The sequence below is a fragment of the Crocodylus porosus genome, unplaced genomic scaffold (assembly GCF_001723895.1).
Source record: "Crocodylus porosus isolate Cpor-Errol unplaced genomic scaffold, CroPor_comp1, whole genome shotgun sequence".
NCBI lineage: Eukaryota > Metazoa > Chordata > Crocodylia > Crocodylidae > Crocodylus > Crocodylus porosus.
In genome coordinates, this window is record NW_017728931.1 from 10,540,985 (window position 1) to 10,566,182 (window position 25,198).

General features: G+C 42.4%; 1 protein-coding gene across 3 annotated transcripts in view; it reads left to right on the forward strand.

Annotated features, from left to right (window-relative positions):
• The window catches only part of CUNH12orf4 (chromosome unknown C12orf4 homolog), a 28,669-nt gene extending 16,491 nt beyond the window's left edge, over positions 1-12,178 (forward strand). For 2 of the 3 annotated variants that reach the window (XM_019544201.1, XM_019544199.1), the window contains exons 10-14: positions 18-92; positions 2,625-2,827; positions 6,964-7,021; positions 10,162-10,229; positions 11,981-12,178. In XM_019544201.1, coding sequence (XP_019399746.1) covers positions 18-92; positions 2,625-2,827; positions 6,964-7,021; positions 10,162-10,229; positions 11,981-12,073 — 497 coding nt within the window. In that variant the 3' untranslated portion in view covers positions 12,074-12,178. The remainder of the gene's footprint in view (positions 1-17; positions 93-2,624; positions 2,828-6,963; positions 7,022-10,161; positions 10,230-11,980) is intronic. The other variant, XM_019544200.1, reaches the window with a different exon arrangement.
• Positions 12,179-25,198: the final 13,020 nt, after the last annotated feature.

Consider the following 25,198-nt stretch of genomic DNA (forward strand, 5'->3'; position numbering starts at 1 on the left):
TAATACTTATACTACAGATTCACTAAACCGAGATGGTGGAAGTGAAGATAAATCCAAGAATATTGAACGAAACCAATCAAATATTTTACCAGGTGAGATTCAGTGTTTTTCTTTTCTTTTTTTCTTAAGTAAACCTGTTTTTATTCTTATCCCTAGCATTTGCTTTATGTTACTTATCCCTAGCATTTGCTTTATGTTAGTTAGTTTGTTTGTTTGTTTGTTTGTTTATTTATTTATTTATTTATATATTAAAAAAACTAAACACAAAGGAAGGATGCCCTTGTAGGTATGGCACAGACTGTGGTGTTGGGACATTTGGTTTCTATTCTCAGCTTTGCCATGGAGGCAAGTCACTTACTGTCCCTAGGCCTAAGACTTCTGTTGTAAATCGGGTGAAGAAGTAATTTATAAGGCTCGCAGGTAAGTCTCTAAAAATACTTGGTTCTGCATACTATCACAAAATATTTACAATTGAGCACAATTTTAAGCATAGGAGTGGTCCATGAGAATGTAGGAGCATATGATCTTATGTCCTCTTACAGGTTATCCTTTCAGTAAGGAAGTTATCTATAGCGATTTTATTTGAAGATCTGCACACTGGCGTTGCTTTTGGGAAGGAAAAAAGCTTTAGTTATTTGTTTAAATAACCATCAAGATGGATAACTTGACATCATTATGGAGTATCTTAAATCTATGTAACAGAACGGAATTGTGGAACAACTTAAGCCAAGGGTAGTGATCCTTTCCTATAGGATTAGAAGGAGATTTAGTTTAACTATCTAGTGGACAAGCTATTTTGGACAGACCTTGAAGGATAACTTCTACTTTTGTGTTTCTGGCAGGCTAATTTCTCCCTACTTACAAAGGGCCCAGTCTGTAAACCTTTCTCACTTCCTTTTGACCTCCCCTTACAAGCATTCTTCCCTCCTTTACTGGAGAACAAGGGTTTTCTTTGAGAGTAGGCATCTACTTTCTGTTTTTCCCTGAGTTTTCACTCGCTTATATTCTGGTCTTTCAGCTACTTATTAAAAACAATTTAATAATGTGAGCAGAGGCAGGAGAGATAACAGTCTTACCAAATGGTGTGGTCCATTTCTATATTGCCTGAGAGTATCCATTTAAAAAAAAAAAAGAAACGGTTCATGGTAATGTTATGTCCTAACAAGGCTGTTCCTGTCCCCTGTTTTTGCAGTTAGGCCATGATCCTGTGTGAGATTTGAGCAGGCACAGATCATTATCCTGATTATTGGGGCTGCAGCTTGTTGCATTGGCATCTTAGTGTGGGTTGCTGTCTCCTTATCTTGCTGCAAATTTCAGATCTATTTCATGAGCCAAGGTTCTGCTGCTCCTTGTTTCTTTTTCTGCTGTAAGCATAAAGTTGTGTGTTTTGTTAGTTTTGTTTTTTCTCTTCCAGGTTTAGAAGTGTATCTTAACCAGTTGCTTTAGGCTCTTTTTTAAAAACAAATCTGGTTAATCCTATCCTGTTAAATTCTTATTCAATTCTGATCTCTGGTATCTGCACCTTCATGTATGCGCCGCAGTTAAGTAATCTGTACCCACTGTCTTTCCCACAGACTTTTTGCATCTTTTTATTTTAACTCATCCTTTTTTGGTATTTCCTCCTCCCACATCTGTCTGCTCTGCAGTGCTTGAGTATATATTTTTGAGTGTTACATCTCCTTCCCCCTCCTTTTGTCTTCCACATTATATTATTTCCTACCATATGTAGGTCACATCCATCTATCCATTGTCTATCCACTGACTAAATAGCAAGGAACTGTCTAGATTGAACAGAAAGAATAAGTACAGACAGTGAAAGAGCCTGAGGCTGAATTGGTTCAATCTTTGCAAGTTGGTCTAAGCTGCACAGATTGAACAGACATTCACTTTTGATTCTGGAAAAGCAGCCACATGTCTGTAGCGTCCCAGGCCAGAAGCCGGGGGGCACTAAGGCACACCTCCCTGCTTGGCTGGAGCAGACGGCTTGGGTCAAGGCTAGCCTGCCCACCCTACAAGGGGTGGGGAGAGGGTTGTGGGATAGGTGCAAAGCATCTTGGGATGCTGGGGCACTATGTCTTAACTTGAATCTGGAGGGGATCTGGGACAGAAGTCTGATACTACATCTCTCCAGGTTTATCTTAAACTGATTTCATACATTTTGAAAGTGGTTGATGTGCACTGAACTTCTCTTGTTACAGATTTGAACTGGTTTCTGATCACCTATACCAGTTTATGTGTACTTCTGTCCCTAGCCAAGCAAGGGAAGGTATCATGTTTCATAGACTCTTACGTTTTTAGGCTGTGGACAAACATACTCTTTTTAAAGGAGAAGAGCTGCTATGCGGTGTCACCCATCAACTATTATGATTAAGGATCTACCAAATTAACAGTGGAAGTAGTGTGCTGGACCCTTTAATCTTGCATTTTCCCTCACATGCACTTTGCCCCTTGCCCCACACTCTCACTGCTGACTAGCGGAGGACCCTAATTAAATTAATGTTAAATACTTCCACTGTTATTCCCACTGTGCTACTTACAGCTGTTGCAGGTTGATATTTTTTTTTTGTATTGAACTCTATATCGCAAGCATGATGGATTCTTTTGTCTATTGCTTTGTTCTGCAGGTGAATTCTACATCACACGTCATTCAAATCTTTCTGAAATTCATGTTGCTTTTCATCTCTGCGTGGATGACAACGTGAGATCTGGTAACATTACTGCTCGTGACCCTGCAATCATGGGCCTCAGAAATATTCTCAAAGTCTGCTGTACACATGACATTACTACAATTAGTATCCCTCTCCTGTTAGTACATGATATGTCAGAAGTAAGTAAACTAAAAAAATTGTATGTGTTTTTAGCTTTATTGGTATTCAGAAAGGTAATACTCTCTAACAGCTGCTAGCCAATTTGAGAGGGTGTATAGTAGCAATAATGCTTCATCAATGTCAGTTTCTGGTTGAAAAACGGTTAAAATCAAAAGTAGATATGAGATATTTAGAGCTGTCTACCACTGTTTAGCTCTTTGTATTTATTTATATTTAGGAAATGGCCCTAAATTTACAATTTTAAATGTAGCATTGCTCGTGCCTTTTAACAACAAATACAGCCTTGATCCTGCAAAAAGAACCATTAATATGGATCCTTAATGTGTACTCTGCATGTATCTGCAGTTTATGGGACTCCATGTAGGCAAATCTGTCTGTGCATTTTGTCTCCTAGAAGGATCAAGTCCTGTTACAGTGCAAGATCTAGCTGTGGAAATAACCTCTCTGTTAATGTTGAAGTAGGCATTAACGGACAATACCTTAAACACAAGTTTAGTCATGGATAATGCACATTGAAAAAAATGAAACCTAATCTAATAATGTTGAGATTTGATTTGCTGTGGTGGTCCAGGAAAAATATGAAGAAGCAAGAATTTTATGGGTGATTCTCTTTTATTGAACCAGCTGCAGGGTTGAGACAGATGTATCCAATAAAGGAATTGCCCACATGAATCCAAACCTAATCTGACACCATTTTCTCCTACCCCAACCTTTGAAATTCTTATTGAGACCTGCAGTCATGCCAATTTTTATTGATGTGTTGTTTTTTTTTTTTTTAAGGGTCTACCCAATAAAGTAACTGTTGGGAATAAGTCTTAATAGGGAGGAAAGGAAACCATTCAGTGACATATGTATTGTGGATTTTCCTGTTTTAACATTTTTTTTTTTTTTGTTAAAATTTTCAGACTACATGAGCAGTTTATAAAATACCTACTTTAAAGGATGCTATAGTATTGTATGAAATTTGAAGACTATAAAATGATTGCCTAGGTCTTTTAAAATTGATAAATAAGCCCTTATTTGTTTTGTGTTTGAATGTTTGCAGAATAAACTTGATGACCTGCATGATATATAGATATATATAAATTTAAACAAAAATGTATATTGCATTGGAAACATTGATAACAAACAGTTTGCTGCAGCTGGCTGACCTTATTTAAAACCTGAAACTTCTATAACTCCTTATGGAGGGAAGAATGAACAATATTACCTTTCTAAATGCTAATCTGAAACTACTGAACTCTGAACTAAATCTGAATTTAGTGCCTAGTTTTTTGAAGCTGTTTACCACCTACATAAAAACATTTTTGTAAAGTGGTTAACCAGTAGCACAGCTGCAAAGATGTTTGGATGTTTCACTGTGACAGGCATTCATCATGAGCTTTCTTTTGTTCTCCCAGAGATTATTCTGTTTTTGTAGATGGAGACATGAAATATATATTTAACTCAAGGATGGCAATGAGTTTATCAAACTGAAGGAGGGCATCATATCTCACTTGTATGGGGCCCTTTGTATAGAGCAAATGAGTGTCACTTTGGGGAGAGGGTGGCAGAATTGTTACTATTTCCCTTACTGTGACGTTAGTATAAAGCATGGAACAATTTGCCAGGCACTTAAACCCACATCTAAGAAATTAGAGGGAGAATTCTGATCTGAAAGGACTGTAACAGTGCCAGCTAAGCCAAGACCAGGCAAGAACTACTTGGTCATCTGATAGCTGTTATATATCCTAGGTGAACTGATACAAGGGATAGAACAACGCTAATAGCCAGATGTTCACACTTGACACTTGAACGCAACTTGCACCTTTGTTTTATAGCTTCAGTGTAGAGGCCATTGCTGCTGCTTGTAATATTTGTCTGAAGAAAAACGGACCTCATCAAGGCTATTAATGGGTGCCTTTTGTGATCATTACATTTAGTGTAAAATACTCCTTTTTGGAAAGGAAAATTTAGAAGAAAAAAATCTGTAGTATACATTCTTCTCTTCCTTCCCTTCCATCTATCTAGTTAAATGGCTTCTAACTAGATGGTTTTTATTGAAGACATTTTATTTGGGGCATATCTACTATGGCCGAATTCTAAAAACCTTTTCCTTTTTTCTAATACGCAGATACTAAAGCAAAAGTCAAGTTAAAAATAACTATTTAGGAACTTGGGACCCCTGTTAGTCCAGTTTCTGCAAAGACTTAAGTGCATATTTAAAATCTTATGCATGTGACTGGACCCACTATTTTGAAACTGCCAGTTAGAACAAGTAAGTAGGAAGTCCTGCAAGACTTACCAACAAACTTGGGCTCTGATAAGCAAAAGGAATAACAGCCCTGCTACTAACAAATCAGGTCTCTCTCTTATTATCCTTTTGGATACAAGGATAGGTGACATGGAGTTGCTAATTACAGGCAAGGTTCCCAAGCACTCTACCTCCCTAGATTGACATTAGTAAACTCAAACCTTTCTTGTCCTGTGTCCCTGCACTTGAGACCAGTGTCCGTCTAATCTTCTGTCATAAGGACAGCATCAGAGTACATTTTTACATGTAAAAATAATATTCCTAACCTGGTGAAATAATGAGAGCCATCAGTTTTAAAGATGACACAGTAGTGTCACAGGTTGTAATCCATTTTGAGTTCTTGTGGGTTGAATTAATTGGTGTTCTGTGTTCAACCTGTTATTTCCCTTAGTGCCCACAACACTTAACATCTATATTCCTCTAGAACTGTCCAAGAACTGGTGTCATATCCTGCTGCTTCAACTGATCCTTTTAAGGCATCATCTCACTTTCCATATTGACTACAGAATGTGCTGCTAACTTGCCTTCAAGGCAACAGGACCTTTCTTTTTAGACTCTGGTTTTTAACCTAAGCCAAAACAAGGATCAAAACTACCAGCAAACGCCTACCTTTCATGTGACAAGAAGCTTGTGTGGGCAGATAAATTACAATGGAGACCCAGTATTTCTTCCGGAAAACTTGAAGAAAATACTCTGCTGTCCAGCATTGTGCTATCTGATTTCATGTGTTGTGTAACTGAAGGGTGAAGCAAACAGATGTGAAGAAAACAGATGTGAGGATTTGCATCATGAGAACTGTTTTTAAATGTTGGTTTTACATATAGTCTCTATTTTATGGTAGGGGGATGGGGAGATGCTCTAGATATAGTGTAGGTGGGAGCTGTGGTTTCCAGCAACCCTTGAAGGTAGTCATGTTGGGTGAACAGTACTGTCATCACCAATCCTGGGTCTCCCTTTTCAAAAAGCTTACCTTTAAAATGTATTTACTGTTTACTCAATAGTATCTTCTAGTAATTTAAAATAGTGGTTGAGCTCTTGTCATCCATAAGGTATGCAACATTTCTAGGATGGCTTGAAAAACTCGGGTTTGCTTTATGGCTTCAGTTTTGTTTGAAAAACTGAAACACTGGTAAACCTGGTCTCACTGTGGTCTGATATTCAAGGGGACCTGGGTTCAGAGAAAATGGTTTTTAACAAATGTGTACACGTGGAAGTCATAATTTAGGGACCTACCTAACTCTCAGCAAATGAAAGCAATTTTCATGACTTGGTTACAGCCCAAAGAGCCAGTTTTCATGGTTGTTTGGCAGCCTTGCCCCTGAGCATTGATTGGTGGAGAGGCCCGGGCGGGGATGAGGGGGCAGCTGCCATCTTGATTTCTGGCTGCTGTTTGTGCAGCCTTGCCCCTCGCGCTAATTAGCGGAGAGGCACGAGGGGGTAGTCACCATCTTGGCGGCTGTCTCATGCTGTCCCACCAGCTGGCACCTTTCACCTCCTGGACAGGATGTGAGACTGAGCTGCAGTGGCAGCAAGAATTTCTGGCTCCCACTGAAGAGCCAGTATCTTATTTTCATTACAGTTTTTTGGTTGGGTTTTTGGGAAAAGGTGGCCAGTGTCCCTTTTTTTGTAGAGATCACCGTTTTTCATGATTTCCATGAAATTAAGTAGGTTCCTACTCGTAATACTATAGATCATAAAAATAAATTGGGAGTGATTTTTAAAAACCTGATTTAAAATAAACTGCCTGGACACAACAAACAATACTCTGTCTTCAGTCGCATGTTGTTGCTTGGTTGCACTAAAATGTAAAATTACTATCTTTATTTTTTTTTTCTTTTTAAGGAAATGACTATACCATGGTGCTTAAAGAGGGCAGAGCTGGTATTCAAGTGTGTCAAAGGTTAGTGTTACGTTTCACCTATTCTAGATCAGGACTATCCAGCTGGTGGCTTATGGGCCACATGCAGCTCACAAGGGGTTAATATGAAGGCTCCCCCCCCCATTGCTCCAGTCGTAATAGCAACTGAAAGCTTAAGGATCCCTCTCCCACCCCTGGCTTCTGCTATATGCCCACACCCACTGGGCAGGGCAGAATGGCATAGTGCAGCTTGTAGTGCTAGGGGAGTTGGCAGCCCAGAGCACCGATGCACTGTAGTGCCACAGGGGAGTCTGCAAGAAAAGGTGAACCAGTGTGTAGTGCTGCATGGGAGTGTCTGTTCCCACATACTCACAGTCCCATAGAGTGTGGGGTTGCCTGCACGCATGTGAGGCATACAGCCTGGAGGGCCCTGTGGTCCATACTAGTGCTACCCCTGTGATGTGTAGCCCATGAGGCATGTATCTAGCTGCTTTGAATCTGGACAGTCCTGTTCTAGATGTCCTTTGTTTGCAGGAAGTGGGTCAAATTTACCTTTTTCAAGAGAGAAACAAAAGGAAATGAAAATGGAGAGCTAGAAAAATGCTGAACTTTTAGCACAACTTTAATACACTTTAAATACATTTTTTAAATCTTAATTGAAACAGCTGCTGCCTTCTCAGAATTGGGGGGAGGAGGGGATGTAATGTTAAGACATGTGAAAATCCTAGAACATACACAGATGGATAGATGGCTTCAAAGAGATAGCTATGTTAGCCTGAAGTCGGGATAGATGTGCACCTTTTACAAAAGCTTCTTTGATTTAGTTTATAAGCAGTGGACTTGCTTCATCAGATGCTATGAAGGGACACAAGATAGCTTCAAGCCATCTCTATACTAGTGCCAAATTGGTCTTTGAAATACACTGTCAAGTAGCTCAACCTCTTTCCCACCCACCTCCATTTTTTTTTTTTAATGGGGGACTCCACTATTTTTTCTTTATTTTATATGCTAACGCATTTTATCATTGGGAGTTTTTCTGATTACTGAGTTTTAGCTTTGCCTTTACTTTCCTAATACTTCTGTGCCCCATAAATAATTCTTCCAATTTTTGGTGGTCAGGTGCTTCAAATACCTGTAACATGTTATGTTCCCTCCACCAGAAGTGAAGTAGCTACCCCTTTAGTAGGTACTACATAGTCATAATTGTATAACATGCCTGTGACCCATAATTAGAAAACTACACACAGTCATAACAAAAGTGTACTTTTATTTGTCAGTAATATACCGTGGGCTTGTTTTGGGTTCATGGGTCATAGTTTGGCAATCCCTGTCTTATAAATGCCAAGTTGTCACCTAGCCAGGTTTTATATATGAAGACTTTTTTTTTGATAATAAATCCTGCCTACACTTCCTCTCTTCCTTCTCTGAACTGCTTCCAATCTGTCAGTCTGTTTCTAGTCATACCATACCTGTTTGCAAATTCAGCATTCCAAGGTGCACCATAGGGTTGTGCGAAATTTCAGCAGCTGTTTCACTTAGTTTCAGATTCGGACGTTTTAACAGTTGAAACACTGAATCCAAAATGAAACACGGGGCTCTGAAACAAAGAGGCCATCCAAAATAATTTGGATGTTTCAGAGCTGGGCTATTGACATCTGTAGGTGGTGGCCAGTGACAATGATCTGTCCCTGAGGTCACTCCAATCCAGGGGCTGGGGAATTGATCCGGGAGCTGGGGGAATGTCAAGGTCCCTGAACACTCCCCCAGTTTCCGGTTCAATTCCTTAGCTCTCTGATCACTTCCCCCAGCTTTTCCTGCAGGGCACAGGCCCCCAGATGATGCAGGATGCTGCTGTCAGCTGGGGATGGTGGTGGCTCTAGTCTATTTTCCGAGCCAGCAGCAGCAGCCTGCTGAAACCCTGTGTGCAGATCCAGGGGTTACATGCCCCAGGAAAAGCTGGGAGAATGATTAGAGAGCTGGGGAATTGAACCAGGAGCTCTGGTTGACAGGTGGAGCCACCCCAGCTCCCAGGCAGTGCACAATGCCCTGGCACGCAGCGCTGCACCCACACCCTGGTGCAGGTGCCAGGTGGTGGTGGGGGTGATCCCTGCACTATGCAGGGGGGTTCTTGCCATGAGCCCTCAGGCCCCAATCACTGCTGCCAGAGCCAATGTGTGCAGGGCTTTAAAAAAAAAAATGTTCTGTACTCACCAGCTGCAGAACATGTGGATGACAACAGGCTGCTGCTGCTGGCTGGGGCCAGTGCCAGCACCTGAGTCTGCCCAGCGCAGCCCACACTGGGAAGAACCCAGTGCTGGCCCTGGCTCTGGCCCCAGTAGGCAGTGGCAGCCTGCTGTAATCCTGCACACAGATCCAGGGGTCCACCCCCCCTAGGAGGGCTGCAGGGCTATGCCAGACTCCTGCAGGGGGGAGTTGCCCCCAGATCTGCATGTGGGATAATGGCAGGCTGCCTCTGCCAGTGAGGTGATACTAGTTTTACTTGGAACAGTTTGGGGTGCAGTTTTCCAGAAACCCCTACACCTATCTCCTTGAAACACACCAGGGTTCGTGTATTTGGAAGAGGCTAGCATCCCTGCAAGTTTCATCTGACTCAGGCAAGAAATGACAAAATTATAGGCAGTTTTGTGATTTCCCCATTATAGCCTATGGCCAAAACACCATCAAAATTCCGAAACAGTTCCAGCCAAAATGAAATGGGACGGTGATTCGAACACTGAAATAATCACTGTCCCTCGGAAATGCCAAAACCAAAACAGAACGCAGGCGTTTCTCACAGTCCTAGTGCACCAGACCTATGTAGAGAAGGCAGCTAGCTCTGGAAGAATATTCTCAAAATAAGTGATCTTGGGAAGTATCTTCTAATTCCTGTGAGTCTGCAACATGCTGTACATTTTGGCCAAGAATGTCATACCTTTCAAGATTTTTTTTTTTTTTAGTGTTCTATGCAAAAAATCATTTGGCCAAGGACTTGAATCAGCAAGCTGGCCAAGCCAGTGAAGGGTAGGAAGCCAAAGGCACTGATCTGATGGCTGGGGTTGGAATAGTTCCATCTAGCTGGCTGGAAACTTTGCTATTGGACGTTGTTATATGTTACATGATAATGTCATTAAAAGAAAAGCCTGTTATCTATAAATGTGTAAATCATGAATATTTCTTTCTAGGCTTCATGATGGAAATGGCCTCCTGGGATGGAGGAATATCCCGTACTGTACAATTCTTGGTACCACAGGTAGGTTAAATTGAGAAACGTGCTCCTGCTATCATCCAAGAGACGGTCAGAACAGGAGCTCTATTTTTTTCTATAAAGACACAAAAAAAAGGAAGCTGGAATTCTTTGAAGAGATTGGGATCAAACTTCATTACTTCATTTTTAGGCTTTTCACTGGTTGTTTTCCTAGCAACCATGGGAACTGTGGCAGACCATGGGATCATGCAAGCCCTGCTTTAGAAAAGTGGTGCTTAACCTTTGGCCCCATGAGCTGAATGAGTGGCACAGTGCCAGTCTGCAGGTCAGGCCCTGTGCCACCCCACCCTGTGCACTCAATACAACATGCAGGGCCATGTGCTCTGACTTGCAGGGCTCCCTACAGTTTTGAAAACTTTGGCAGCAGGAGCTATTAATGCTGTACTGCACCCCTGCCAACAGTTTTTCAGACCGATGGGGAGTAGGGTGATCACGTGTCCCTAATTGGGCTGGACAGTCCCAGAATGGGATTATCAAGTCCCGGTCCCAGGCTCCATGACTCCAGGACAACATTTGTCCCAGATTCACAGCACCATGCAGGGATCTGGGTTTCCCCTCACAAGCAGACAAAGTTCCAGCCTACAAGGGGCTGCTTGGGGCTGCCAGGAGTGGGACTTGTGGGGAGGGTGGCTGGGCTGCGTGCATGTGCATGTCTGCACGCAGGCATGTGGCCAGCGAAGTAGCTTGCTGTGGGTAAATCTTTGGGGAGTAGAAGGGGGGTCTTGGGGGTGGTGGTGTGGAGATCAAGGCCCCCACAGTGAGGGAGGGAGTAGGGCTGGGGCAGTGCATGGGGCCCCAGGGTGGGGAGTAGGACAGCCACAGGTAGCTCATTCAGGGTGTGTGAGGGGTGGCATCCCATTGCTGTGCACATACCCCAAGGCTCCCCATCCTGCTGTCCTGTACCCAGGAGCCCCACACTACCATAATGACATGTCGCCTGCCCACTTGGCAGTAGCAGGTGCAGCAGCGGGCATGCAGTTGTACCACCTGCTGCTGCTGGACAGGCAGGGAGCATGCAGCTGGCATGGGGCTCCATGGGGGAAGGGCAGCAGGCCAGGGAGCCCTGACCCCGCAGTGGGCAGCCCACATCACTTGGCTCTGCTCCACCAATGCCACTGGGCGGTGAGGGGGGAATTCGGAAAAGGTGGTCACCCTAATGGGGAGTCTGGCAGGCTGCATCTAGCCTGTCGGCAGGGGGTTGAGCACCCCTGCATTGGAACATGCCAGTTCTCTATGTTAGTAACTGAACTGATAATTCTGTGTGGTGTTCAGAACCAGGAAGTCCTCAAACATATGAAAAGTACTAAGATTTTTGTTGTGGCTATTCTGAAAATTGGCCTTCAGAGTTTAAGAAAAGAACTTGTACATATTGATAAGACATTACACAGCTAAACAATGAGGAAACCAAGAATAAATTATATAGCAAAAATTAGTTCTTAATCTTGAGTTTGGAGAGATGTCTTAGTACCAGCAGATAATATGCTAGATCTGCTTTAGAAAGAACTTGTGAAAAGTGAAGGAATTCACTAAAATGGGTAAATTATGCACCTATTGGGTAATATTTTAAAGTAGGCTTTGCCATACTTACTGAAAAACCATCATGAGGGACCTTCTGCTGTAAGGTTCCAATATCCCATGGATTGCCAGGAGAAATACCTGTGGGCACAGTTATTTGCAGCTGTAAGTTAGATGCATTTAAATCAAAGTTTTATGGTGAATCTTTTTTGTTTTTACAGACTATTTCGGAAGAAATGTTTTATCAGTTGAGTAATATGCTTCCCCAGATCTTCAGAGTGTCTTCTACACTGACTCTGACGTCTAAGCATTAAACTCTGTGGAGCAGTAAGACATGGCCTGTTGAAAAAAATGAGAATATTTGTTTGTATGTTAAATACTTGAAAATTTTTGCATCTTCTCAATAATGGTTGATAATCCCAAACTGAAACTTCAGTTACAAGTTTCAAACCAAATACTGCACACCTGTTTAAATATTAATAATGATAATATAATTATAGCAATGTCCTGCCTAAAACTGGATGCTTGCAAAAAAAAAAATTCTGTTTCAGTAACATAATGTTGACTGTCAATTCATGAAAAACAAATGTGCTCTAATTTTATATGTAATCTAGAAAAACAGTAATTGTTATACTGACAGTGGGAGAAGAGATACCTGCTTATTTTGAAAATGTTTTCAGAAATCTGTCCATTGACTTTGTTAACAATGGTAAGCAAGCCGCCTGAGAAATTTTTAAAAATGTCCCACTTGTCTTTCCAAGGTCATGCTGACCATGAAAACAATGTAAATATTTCAAAATGTAAAATAAAATAAAGTGAAAAGTAACCACTAGTCTGCTTTTTTTCACACCTCATTCAGTAAGTATACTTTTGCCACAGTGATTTACTAATTTTTGAGTTCTGTTACTGTATTATACTCTTTCACATCTGGTACTCTTAGCACAGTGGGAACCAACCTTGGCAGACATGCTACAAATTTGGTTCCGCATCCTCCCTGAATGTCGCTTCAATCCTCTTCTTTTGCATGATCTGTTGATCTGCTTTCTGCCCTGTCCGCCGCTATGCAGCTTCTGTTCCCTCTTTAATTTTGCTGCATGTTGTACAAAGCTGCCTATTCCACTTGTGCCAGATGCACTGCAGGTTGGTGACCCCTGTCTCTAGGGTATGGACACATGTACATTTGGAGCAGTTTTAAAAAAAAAGCAGCAACTCTTGCATTCTAATTGTTACGGGTGGACATGCTGGGAAGGAGCTTGGCATGTTTGTATCTTTCCTGGCTTTTAAATAACAATTAAAATGTAACTGCTGCTCCCCTCTGGAAGCAGCTCCATATATCCATGCCCTTAATAGGAAGATTTGGCATTAGACTCGGGCAGGCAATTATTTTGGACAGAGGTCCACTTACTGAATTTTAGCAAGCCATTGAGGGCCACATGACAGGCAGCCCAGGAAAGATAAATATTAATTTTGTAAATCTTTTTAGGGGCCCCCCAGGCTGGATAGAATAGCCTGGCGGACTGCATCCTGCCCCCGGGCTGCATTTTTGCCCACGCCTGCATTAGAGGAAGTTCTGCACTGGCAATTCAATAATGGTGCATGACTTGGTATATTTTGAGAGAGTCTCTGCTGTGACTTTCTGACCATCGAGCTGGTCACAGATCTTTCAAGAAAGTGGCTCGGGTGACAAAGGGAAATTTATCAAAAGAAATATCACTGTGAACCTAATACTTTTTGAGCCAAACTTCCACCAAACCACAAGTTGGGACTCCAATAGAAATCTGTTTCTTGCTTAGTAGGCTGCTAGGGAGTTGGGGCTTTTGGGCTCCCTCCTATAGGTCCAGCTCTGTCAGCCCTTGTTTTAACTGGAGCATAGCCATCAAATTCATAGTAGGGAGTCTGAGCGTGTTGAGTCACAGCTCAAGAGTTGTCAGGACTTCCAGGTTCCCTTCCTTGCAGGTAAAATGGAAGCCTTAGGAAGGGTTTTCAAGGCTCACTGCTTTGAGCAGCCCAGCCATTGAGACTGGTAGCTCTGGAGTTCTTGAGGAAGACTGGCCCATTGGTTCTCTGTGGTATACAACCCCTGAGCCTGTTAGCCCTGGCAACTGCTGACTTTAGGTTAGGGGCAGAAATTACACATAAACAGGGATAAACAATTGGAAAGTGGTTGAAATCTGTAACAGCAGAAGTTCAATGCACATAAACCACTTTCAAAATGGCAAAAAACAGTTTAGGATAAAGCAGGATGGGTACAGTATGAAACTTAGCTGATTTTAGGTTAAATCAGTTCATTGAACTTCTGTCCCAGATCCCCTCCAGGTTCACACTGACTCAGTCCCCTAGCATCCCAGGATGCTATCTATGTACCTTCCCCATAAGTGCCCCACCCCCTTGTAGAGTGGGGAGGCTAGCCTTGGCCCGAATTGTCTGCTTCAACTGAGCAAAGAGGTGTGCTCCAGCACCCCTGGCTTCTGGCCTGACCCACTAAAGGTCTATGGCTCCATTTTCAGAATCCAAATTGAATGCTTATTCAGTTGCTTATTGGTTCAATCTATGTATCTTAGGCTAACCTGCGGAGATTGAATTGGTTCAGCCTTGGTCTTTTTGCCTGTCTGTACTTAGCCTTAGTGAGAACACTGGCTAATTTTAAAGGTGTGGTACTTTGCTTGGTAAATATGAAAAATGTAAAGGTGTCTTTCTGGGAAGAAAAAGCAGCTTTGCTTACTCCTAATTTTTTTTAGCTCATTGCAAGCGTTTCTCAATCACTTTATCATGTATTTTACTGAGGTGTTGCACGGTACCTTTTAGTGTAGCACAAACATAAATAAACTAATAGAAATGCATGTATTCCTCCCATGTCATCTTGGCTTGCATAAATCCTGCTCAAAGGAGCTAGGGCTTGTACCCTTCAGGGATTGAATGCCACCTGTTCCATGCAGGCAAACAGCCTCTCTTGTGAGCATTATGACCTAACTTGGTTCTCTAGAAAAGAAGCAGGATGTAAATTTATCTAGAAGTAGCTGGATTAATCCTCTTAGCTCATTTTACACTACTACTGTTGGCTGAAATCAAACCCATGTCCCAGAAAAGCAAGTGCTCTAACTACGCATCTCTTCTTATGAGACAGTAACATAAGGGTTCCTTTTCAACGGTTGTCAGTGGTCTGCACGTGATATACTTGGACTTTTATTTTTATTTTTTGCCCAGTATATTGACTAACTAGAAACCTGGAGCACAGTGAAAATCTTTGGGCAAATGGAGCTTGTCCCTGGAGATGGTTGTGGTGTTCTGCTATTACTTGAGTGCAAATTGTAAACAGTTCTGTTGAATTCAGCAGTTGACTAACAATTTATGCTGGTGTAACTGAGAGAAGTATTTGGCCTTCATTTTGGTTCTAGTTTCCCCTGCCTCATCCTGAATTTTTCCAAATGTGCCTGCCTTCAGTGGGATTGTAGTCTGAGCAAAGACTGATGGAGAACTTCCGCAGAAATATTAGTGCAAACCAACTGATGGAAATTATGCCTATTAAAAAGAATATATATACATATATATCCTACAGCTTAATAACATTAAAGAGCAATTTCTTCACAAATTAGCTTTCTAATGAAAACCGTACTGAAAGCCTCCTTAAAGGCCCGATGCTGGCAAAACTGATACAGTGTGTTTCACCAAACCTATAATTTAGAAGCCTGCCACTCTTGCTGCTCTTCCTACCATGCTCTTGAGAAGATGGGGTGTTAAATAACTTTCCTATTGCATGTAGCATAGAACTGGCAAAGACCACTTGGGTTACCCTGTTTGATCCACACGCAACAGAGACGGCTGTATTTAATTATAAGGGAACTAGACAAAACAGTAGCATAAACACTGTAATTTATGGAGCAAAGCCATAGGATGGATCCTGTTTGGATCATGGGAAGCTATCTGAGAATAAGGGGAAAATGACTCAAGAGTCATAGGCTTTCTATTTGTATGTGCAAGGCAACATTCCTTGGAAGGATGACAGTACTGTTCTGATGCCTTAAAAATACTTCTTTAAAACTGTGAGGTGGGGGAGGGCTAGGCTCACCCTAAATAATTGTTCTCACTAGTAGGAGAAACAGGCAAGGTATATAACACTACTGTGGAATAAGTTGTTGGCCTATTCACTCTAGTTAATATAAATTCCAGTTGGATTTTATGAAGTCAGAACTCAAGTTATTAAATAAAATAACCAAAGAGAGTGTCAGTGTGTGCAGGCATAATTGGCTAACCTCCAATGAGAGACAGTCAGCTTTCTTTTTGCGCCTAGTTATATGATCCATGACATTGGATGATTTGATGACCAGTGGCGATACAGAGAGGAAGAATGCAAACAACTGAATAACCTTTTTTCTAATTCTTAGGAGAACATGCAATAAGAATGATAGGCAAAACAGAATAGCCTCTGGAATTTACTTCGAACTAGTAAAACATGGGAGTCTGTGCTTAGATGGGTTTTGTTAGCCTTTCTTCTCTAATATGGGTGTTTGTTAGATGCTCCTGGTACAATTGCTCCTGTTTCAGCCCTGCAGAATTGTTTTTAATCTTAGCTAGAAACATTAACTTGGATGAACATTAATTCAGGTGTGGAAATTCACTTTCAGTGAAACTTTGGGAGCATGGTAAAGGTGCTCAAGAAGGCTAGATTTTGTCTTAAAAATCTGAAGAAGAGATGTACATTTAATTCTAATGACTACAGGACTAATTAAACAACATTTTTTTATTATTTTGCCTAAGTTGTAGTTTTATACATAATATATGATACAGCAAATTAATAAATATTCCAGTAAGTTTTTTTCTTTTGCTACAGTCTTAAACTGAGTAATATAGCCTGGACCCTTAGCATGTTAACAATGCTTCTAGTATAATTTTAATGGGAGAAAAATGTGTGTTGTCATATGCAATAATGCACCACACCTTTTCAAAATCCTAGATCTGTCCATGCTTGTCAAGTTAACTTAAAAGTGGTTGAGAGGTAGCATAGTCTAAAAGAAGGGGTTGTAATCAAGACCAGAGTCCCCAGTTCTGATCTGATTCTGTTGCTAAGGTGCATGTAATTTGGGGCAAGTTATTTCATTTCTTTCCCATGTGCAAAATTTGGGAGATACTAGTCAAAGTGTTTGCAACATTTTAACCATAAATCTGAAGTATTTCCTCTGTACTGCAGCCTGTAGCATATCATCCATCCCAAATTTTAAAACCAACTGCTTGGGAGAGGCAGCTGCATTACTATTCAGGCAGTGCTAAGACAGTCAATTGATTTAATTGTCATCTCCCTGATTCCTGTTAATCTCTCTCCTTTCCACAGGTGTTAATAACTAGCTATCCTTTTTAATGGCCTTTCTACTAGGCCTGTGTGAGTAGGCAGCTGTTCAATCTTTGGATCCGGTTGCTTTGGATGCCAAGGATCCAATCTGGAGCTCCAGCCAGACCAAAGCGGGAACCTGGTCAGAAGTGGCTCTGAAGCTTCGGAGATCCAGCCATGGAGTATAATGGGGAATCAATGAAATGTCTATAACTTTGTTGTTGTTTTTCTGATTTGGATTAAACTTGCAGGGATGGTAGCCTATGGTGAAAGCATGAAGCCTGCCAAGTTGCAAGAAGATCAGTGCAGGGGTTTGGGGGGAACTGCACCCCAAATTCTTGAAAGAAAAACTCACGTCATGTCTGTGTTACACCGCGGGAGGGGCAGGGGGAGTGAAAACTGTAGGGGTGATAGCCCCTGGTGAGGCCACAAAGCCTGCCAAGTTTCAAGAAGATTGGTGCAGGGGTTTGGGGGGAACTGAACCTCAAACTGTGGACAAGCAAAACTCATGACACGGGTGACCCTGTGTACGTTAAGGTGCAGCAGGGCAAAAGCTGCAGGCCTGCTAGTCCCTGCTGCGGCCACAAAGCCCGCCAGCTGTCAAGGAGATCAGTGTGGGGGGTTCTGGGGCCCTGCACCTCTACCCGCTGACAGGCAAAACTTGTGACATGGGTGCTTGTGTAACTGTCCGTCTTGGGTCGGGGGTGGAAACTACTGCAGGCCTGGCTGCTAAGTTACTGTATTACCAGTTACCAATCAATCATGATTCACTCAGGGACCAGCTCAATACACAGTTGCTAATGTAACCAGTTAATTAGCAATAATTAACACCTACAAAACAACAGACTAAGGAGAGGAAAGAATCAATACAGACAATCAACTGCCCCAAGACAAGAGACAGTCAGTTGCACAAGTACCCATGTCACAAGTTTTGTCTGTCAGTAGCCAGAGGTGCACAGCCCCAGAACCTAGAATCCCCCGCACCAATCTCCTTGACAGCTGGCAGGCTTCATGGCCACAGCAGGGGCTACCATCCCTGCAGCTTTCACCTTGCTGCATCTGAACACACAGTGTCACCCATGTCATGAGTTTTGCTTGTCCGCAACTTGAGGTGCAGTTCCCCCTAAACCTCTGCACCTATCACCTTGAAACTTGTCAGGCTTCATGGCCTGAGCAGGGGCCACAGTTTTCAGCCTGCTGTGCCTTAACACACACAGGGTCATCTATGTCACGAGTTTTGCCTGTCAGCAGCTTGAGGTGCAGTACACACTTAAACCCCTGCACCGATCTTCTTGAAATTTGGCAGGCTTCATGCTCTCAGCAGAGGCTACCACCCCTGCAGTTTTCACCCCCTTGTGTTGTAACACATGACATGAGTTTTCTTTAAAAAATGTGGGGTGCAGTTTACCCTGAACCCTTGCACTGAGCTTCTTGAAACTTCGCAGGCTTCATGCTCTCAGTAGAGGCTACCACCCCTGCATGTTTTATCCAAATCAGAAAAAAACCAAAAAAATTATAGATATTTCATTGATTCCCCATTATATCTTATGGCCGGATCTCTGAAGCACTTCGAAAGCTCCAAACTGCTTTGGGAAGCCTAATGAAGCCAGTGCTTTGATCTGGACATGTTGCTTTGGATGCCAAAGTGTCTGAAGCTTCTCCAGATCAAAAGCAGGGTCCAAAGCCTCACACAGCCCTACTTTCTACTATTCAAGCTGTTCTTCCTTCTGCAATGTTGCTGTCAGTTATCCATCCCCAGTAATGTCTCTCTTCAGTTTCACAGCCCCGCAGACTGTTTTTTAGCTCTAGGTCTACCACTGTCCTTCCCTTTGAGCAAGAAGGTCCCTTTCACTGTCCAAGTGGTCATAGTATGGAGACAGAGTATTTGGTGAGAAGGTTGTGTGCTCAGGGTCCCATATTACTTTAAATCCAGCCTTATTTCAGGGCAGAAGTGGGGAGCGTGGGTAGGTTAATGAATGGCCACATCCGTGGGACTTGGGACAGGGTATATGAGCAAGTGTTGGTTCCTCCTGCTTTTGTCAAAAGCTGTGACCCAATGGGGGAAAAAACCCCAAGATTTTTAAAAAATCCCCAAACCAGACTTTCTTCTTCTGCTACTGGAATAAGTGGTGAAGTCAACATTGTCTCTGATGTGACTTTTCATTGGGATGACAACACAGGGCTTGACTGCTTTTAAAAAAAAAGTGTGCTGTCCTTATTAAGGAAGTCCATCCTTTTTTATGTGCTTGCAACAAGGTGTTTAGCAGAATTCACAGAAATCTGACACACTGAATGCTTCTGCTACTTGCAACCTCTGGGCTGTCAATTGCATGCCTTAGCACTTAAGGAAGTGAAAAAGGGGAAATCAGCCATTCAATGCTGGTGGTTTAGTCCACGTTACTAGGAAGGAGTTAGCAATAGCTCCAAATGGATGAACCAATGTTCTCTTCTTAGAAATAAGCAGTAAGGCAGTGGGCACCATAAAATGACAAGAAGCAGCTTTTACTTTACCCAGAACTTTCTCTGAGGAAACTGGAAAGTTATCTGGTGAATAGTAGGGCTGTGCAAAGCTTCAGTCCCTGATTCGATTTGGCAGAGACTTGGCCCAATTCAGTGGCCAAATCTCCAAATCTGAATCGAATCAGGAGATCCTTTAATCTTTCTGAGTCAAATCAGAACCCTCCAAATTGATTCAGAGAGATTCGATGATTCGGACACGGATACCGTTTTTAATGTTTTTTCTACATACCTCTAGGTAGCAGGGGTTCTGAATGCTGCAGTGCTGGGGCAGATGCAGTTTCCCGTGGAAGCGTGGGGGGGTCCCCAGCATGTTTGGCAGCAGACCCAGAAGTGGACCAGAAGCAGTTCCAGTCCACTTCCTGGTCCACCAAGGAGCGCGCAGGGCCCCCCCGCCCCACCCAGTGGCTGGTGCCTCCTGGGCCTGGGTGGGCACCTGGGGTTCCCCCATGGTCATGTGCCGAGCTGGAGGAGCATGGGGGGGGCTCTCAGCGTGCTCCCAGGCAGAACCAGAAATGGACCAGAAGTACTTCCAGTCCACTTCCAGGTTTGCTGCCGAGCACGTGGGAGGAAGGAGGGGGAGAGGGCCACCTCAGTCCTGTGGGATGCTCTATGTGCTCCAGAATCGTAGCGGTCACGAGCCGTGCATGCTACCTCAAGGTATGTGGAAAAAAAAACTTTTAAAGGTGTGCCTGTGTCTGAATCACTGATTCACCAAATCAGCATTGAATCTTCAGATTCACATTTGGCCGAATTGAATCAGAGAGAGTGATCCAAATCAACGGATCAAATCACTGTCCCCGATTTGGGTCCAATCCAAATCAAATAGGGCCCATTTCACACAGCCCTAGTGAATACAATATGCTTTGAGACCTGTGCATTCAGCACTTTTTTGGATCAGGCTATTATGATCATATCAAATCAAAGAGTGGAAAACTGACAAGATGATGACAGGAAAAAGAAATGGACTCAGTAGAAAGGCATAAAAGGAGGTGGGAACACAATGGCTTGGAGAATATTTTTGTCAGTTTTGGGGCCTCAGAATATCTATGGCATTAAAGTTGATTCATATTGCTGCAGCAAAAAGAATAACGGAAAGGTATGGGACATCCTAGACCAGAGAGGCAGGTAACAAAGTGGCACATGGAGTTTATCATTGCACGTTGTGATAGCCCAGCTATGCTCTTCAGAGATTATAACAGGAGGGAGCTAAGGAAAAAAAAAAAAGCTGAGAAGATACTGGTGAAGGATGTATGGAAAACTGTGGTGTCAAATCAAGCACAGACCTGGAAAAACATAGGTGAACTTTACCAAGACACACATGTTCCCATGGGCAGTTTTGCCAGTAAGAAGCAGGTTTTGGCTTGGGAAATATACTGTACCCAGTTGTTTATCTGGCAGTTGTACATGTGGTGTCTTTCAAAGACCGGCACATTATTTGGCTCTCACAAAATTCTCTCCTTTCAACAAAAAAAGGTGGATGGGGGGAACTGCTTCAGTGCGGTCTTCAGCAGAAGAGAATGAGAATTTCTCTGCAGAAGGGACAATCAACAACATCCAGTGAGAATGTTAATGAATTCACAGAAGAGAAGAAGAAAGCAGAAGGGGAAAAAAGAAACATTTCTCTGGTAGAACTAGAAATAATGCTCCCCCTATTGACTCACTTAAATGTGTGCCTTTGATAACAAGGAAAAACCAATGCAGGCAATTTCTGTAATAAAGACAACAAAGAAGTTACATAAAAATCGAAGAGTCTTACCCAGCCAAAGAAAGAAGGTTGTGAATAATATTTCAGAACTACTCCTTTGGGGTTTTAGCCTTCACCCAATCCGGAAGTGAACTCCATATTAACATTAAAATAATATTTAATGAGGAGTCAACTCTGTAAGTGCTCTATTACACTGCTGCAAATGCAGAGTCAGTCTCCAGAAGTCAAAGCCAGACATTCATGGAATTACTCCAAAATTACGGAGATGGAACAGAACAGAATGTGGCCTCGTGTTGTTCCGTTCCAAGGCGGCTAAGTATGAAGGGATACAGTAACACTGGCAATCAAAGGAGAATCTGAAAACCATCTGTATGTGTTTGAGAGGTGTAAGCTTTTTAAAGGAGAGGAGAAAGATTTGTGGAAGCTGCCTTACAAGGGGTGAAAACAGGAAGTAACGGAGTTAAAACTGAGCAAAGGAGCAGGCAGGATGGCAATGAGAAGACACCTTAACCATGAGATCAGATGGATAGCGTGTGAAATGGTCTCTCAGTGTGATGTGATGCCCATTATGTAATTTACTCATATGCAGGAAGAAGCTGTCCACACATTAAGGAGCAGTCCTAATCTGAGGTGGGGGCTGAACAGATGTGGTCTCATTTCCATCTCTGTGAAATGATGATAAACCCAATTCTATCCCATGGTGCTCCTAAGGGGGCCATGTGCAAGAGCATGTGGGTCCCTGCTCACCCTGTTTTTGGTTTGGTTAATTCAACCATACAGTAAGTTGACTTGACCATATAATAACATGCTTGACTCTTTTCTAACATGCACAAGCTGCTTTTATATATATCCCATCTTTGTATCACCTAACCATGCTTTTTTCTGACCTGACAGTGTTGTGCAGCACTGAGGCTCAGCTGGACACTAATGGCACTGCTCATTCTCTGACACGGCTTCCGATCGCTACCATGGCTCTTGTTGAATTTTTGTAGCTTCTGTCTCCCTGTTGCACAGTCATCAAGGGCAGCATGTTCTGTGCTTCAGTCACAGCAGGGGATCCTTGGGTGGATGGGCTCTATCAGAACTATAAATGGAAAAAAACAGTAATGGGAAATGCTTGCAATCCAACCATCGAATCCCAACTGGTAGCTGGTGAAAGAAGTGGCATGTCTTGGCTTCCTAACAATTTGCCAGCCGGGCATTTTGCTCAGCTGCCTTTCCACTGATAAAAGTGGTTAGTAGCAAACAGGTCTCTCAACTGTTTTCGTGTTCAACCTGACCTTGGCTACCCAAGGGGAAGCTTGCTGCCATGCTCTGGAGTCAGATTAATCCATTCAGCTCTACGTAACATCAATAACAAGAACAACTTGTAAAGTCTTTCATCCACAGATCTCAAATCCCTTTGGGATGAAAGTCAGTATCATTATCCCCACTTTACAAGCAGGGAAAGGGATGCCTAGGGAACACGCTCAAAGTCACCCACCACAGCAATGCCAAACCCAGAAATACTGTATTTACTCACATATGACAAACAACTTTCCTCCACAAATTAGCCGTCCAAAATTGGGGTATGTGTTTCAATTGAGGAAGCTGATTTCCATGCCAGAATGGATAAATGGGGATGCTGTGACAGCTGATGGGAGCTATACTGCCTTCCTTTCCCTTCCTGGTCCCAAACAGGAGGGGCCGAATCTGCTGCTCGGGTCTCTCTGTCCTTGCAAACTCTATAGTTCAAGCTTTAACCCTCTCATAGACGCTGCTGAATTGGAAGCAGATTTTGGCTGAGCACCCAAACATTGCTGCCACTCAGGTGTGATCACACATGAACTGTGGAGCTGGAAGGAGGGTAAGTGCTTGTGGCTGGGAGCATTCAGCCACAGTGCGCCTGTGCCGTGACAGAAAAGACTAGAAAAATCTTTTTCTTCATTCTGCCTTCCCCAAACATGAAGTATGTGAGAAAATATGGTAGTACCTAGGTCAGTGTCCTAGCCACTTGGCAACACCATGCATCCTTCCCCTTCTTCAAAGTACTAGGAACAGCTGCTTTTCCACCAAGTTCACTTGTGCCGCTATGTTCAAATTCAGGCCTTGGAGTACAGCCTATGTGCACACAAAAACACTCTCAGTTCATGCCTTCTCCTGGAAGAAACATGGGGATGGAGTTCCTTAAGCAACTTAATTTATCCAAGTTTGGATCTAGAGCACAGGAGGATGGCAAGAGCTGTTTTGTTTTCCCCTAAAAAAGAGTGATCTCACCTGACATTGAGCAACAGGTCTCTGGGTTCCAACATAGGAGTATCTTTGACTCTCACTAGCTTCAGTGGGATTTTAGGGTGCTCAGCACTGTTGCAGAACATGTCCTGGGAGTATAAATTTAGGAGTGCCATGGACTGGCAAGCTAGCAGACTTGAGACTGGTTTGGTTGTCTCCCAAAAGTCTTATTTTAAAGCCACTTGAATTGAACCGTAACGGCTTCTGTCCGGCATAAATTATAATTCTCCATAGTACTCTGTATTCACTCAGACAAGTCATTTATAGCGATCACTTCAAGCTTGTTCCAAAGGATGCCTTCAGAGCTGGACAGAAATAGCATCACTCAACAAAGAAGTGGGCTTCCTTCCATCTTGCACTTCCTAGTCTAATAGGCCAGGAAAATTCAGGGTATTGATCTTCAATGTTTTGCATGTCTATTCTTGCAGCGGAAACCCTACTGGGGCAAGCAGCACGTATCTCCTTTTTTGAGAAATGAATCTTTCCGTGTTCACCACAGCATGAAAAGTGAAAATTGCAGTGGGTCACTGACACGTGTTTTCCCTCAAGCTTGACCAGCTACACAAAAGGATGTGGATTGCTACTGTTAAGTAGTTGTTTTGAAACCACGGTCTGACCACCAGTTTTTATCTTGGATGTGTTTTTATCCGTTTTGGGCAGTTCTCCCTGCCCATGGAAACGGTTCTTCCTTTCAAGCAGTATATAAATTATGGGCATGTCTTAAAATCTGATGTAACTACATGCACAACAGCACATGGCCCTGTTGTGTTGATCACTAACCTTGCTAAACTATTTATGAATCTTCCTGTGATTTGAGCTGTAGATAAAAATATGCTTTTGGAAATTGTTCTTTTTCCTGAAGTTCTCTTATATGCCAATTTAGTTTGATTTGTGGACCCTAAACATAACTTAGAGAAACTCCACTGTTATGCAGAGGTGAGTGACATTTTGCTCACCTTAAAGGCAAACACCTTTCCCAATTTTTACTTATTTAAAATATTCTGAAAGATGACATCTACTGTACAAAGCAGTCTATTGGTCCTTCACTTCTGCCTCTAGCAATGTGAATTACAATGTAAAAGGCATTTTAAAGTCACAAGCCTCCCTCTCTAGTGTTTATATATCAGATGTTTATTTGGCATAGGAACTGGTAAGTGAAGTTAACTGTTTTCATGCTTCAAGATGAGAAAGAAATGCAAATGGCATCAAGGATGGGATGCAAATTAACTTCGATTGCTTTCCATATTAATGATGAGTTATTTAGCTAATAAAGGACTGATTTGTTAAAAACTGACTTTCAAATATAGGGCATGCCTTTAACTGTAATCTGGACTTGAGGTAAATATATCTAACCTTCTATGTGGTTGTTATTGGTGTGCATCTAAGAATAATACCCCAGCTATGGTACTCTGACTGTTGTACTAAATAGTCTCTTGTTCAGGTTAGTTTCAAAGCCCTTCTACAATAGAATTTTTTTTATTTATTTTTTTATTTATTTTTTTTTACCTGTGCTTAAAAGCTCCAGAGTTCTCTAGTCTTTTTTACTTACAGCCAAATCTTATATAGACATTCATAAGCATTTCAGCAACTTTATCCATGAGCTTATCCATAGAAGTCAAA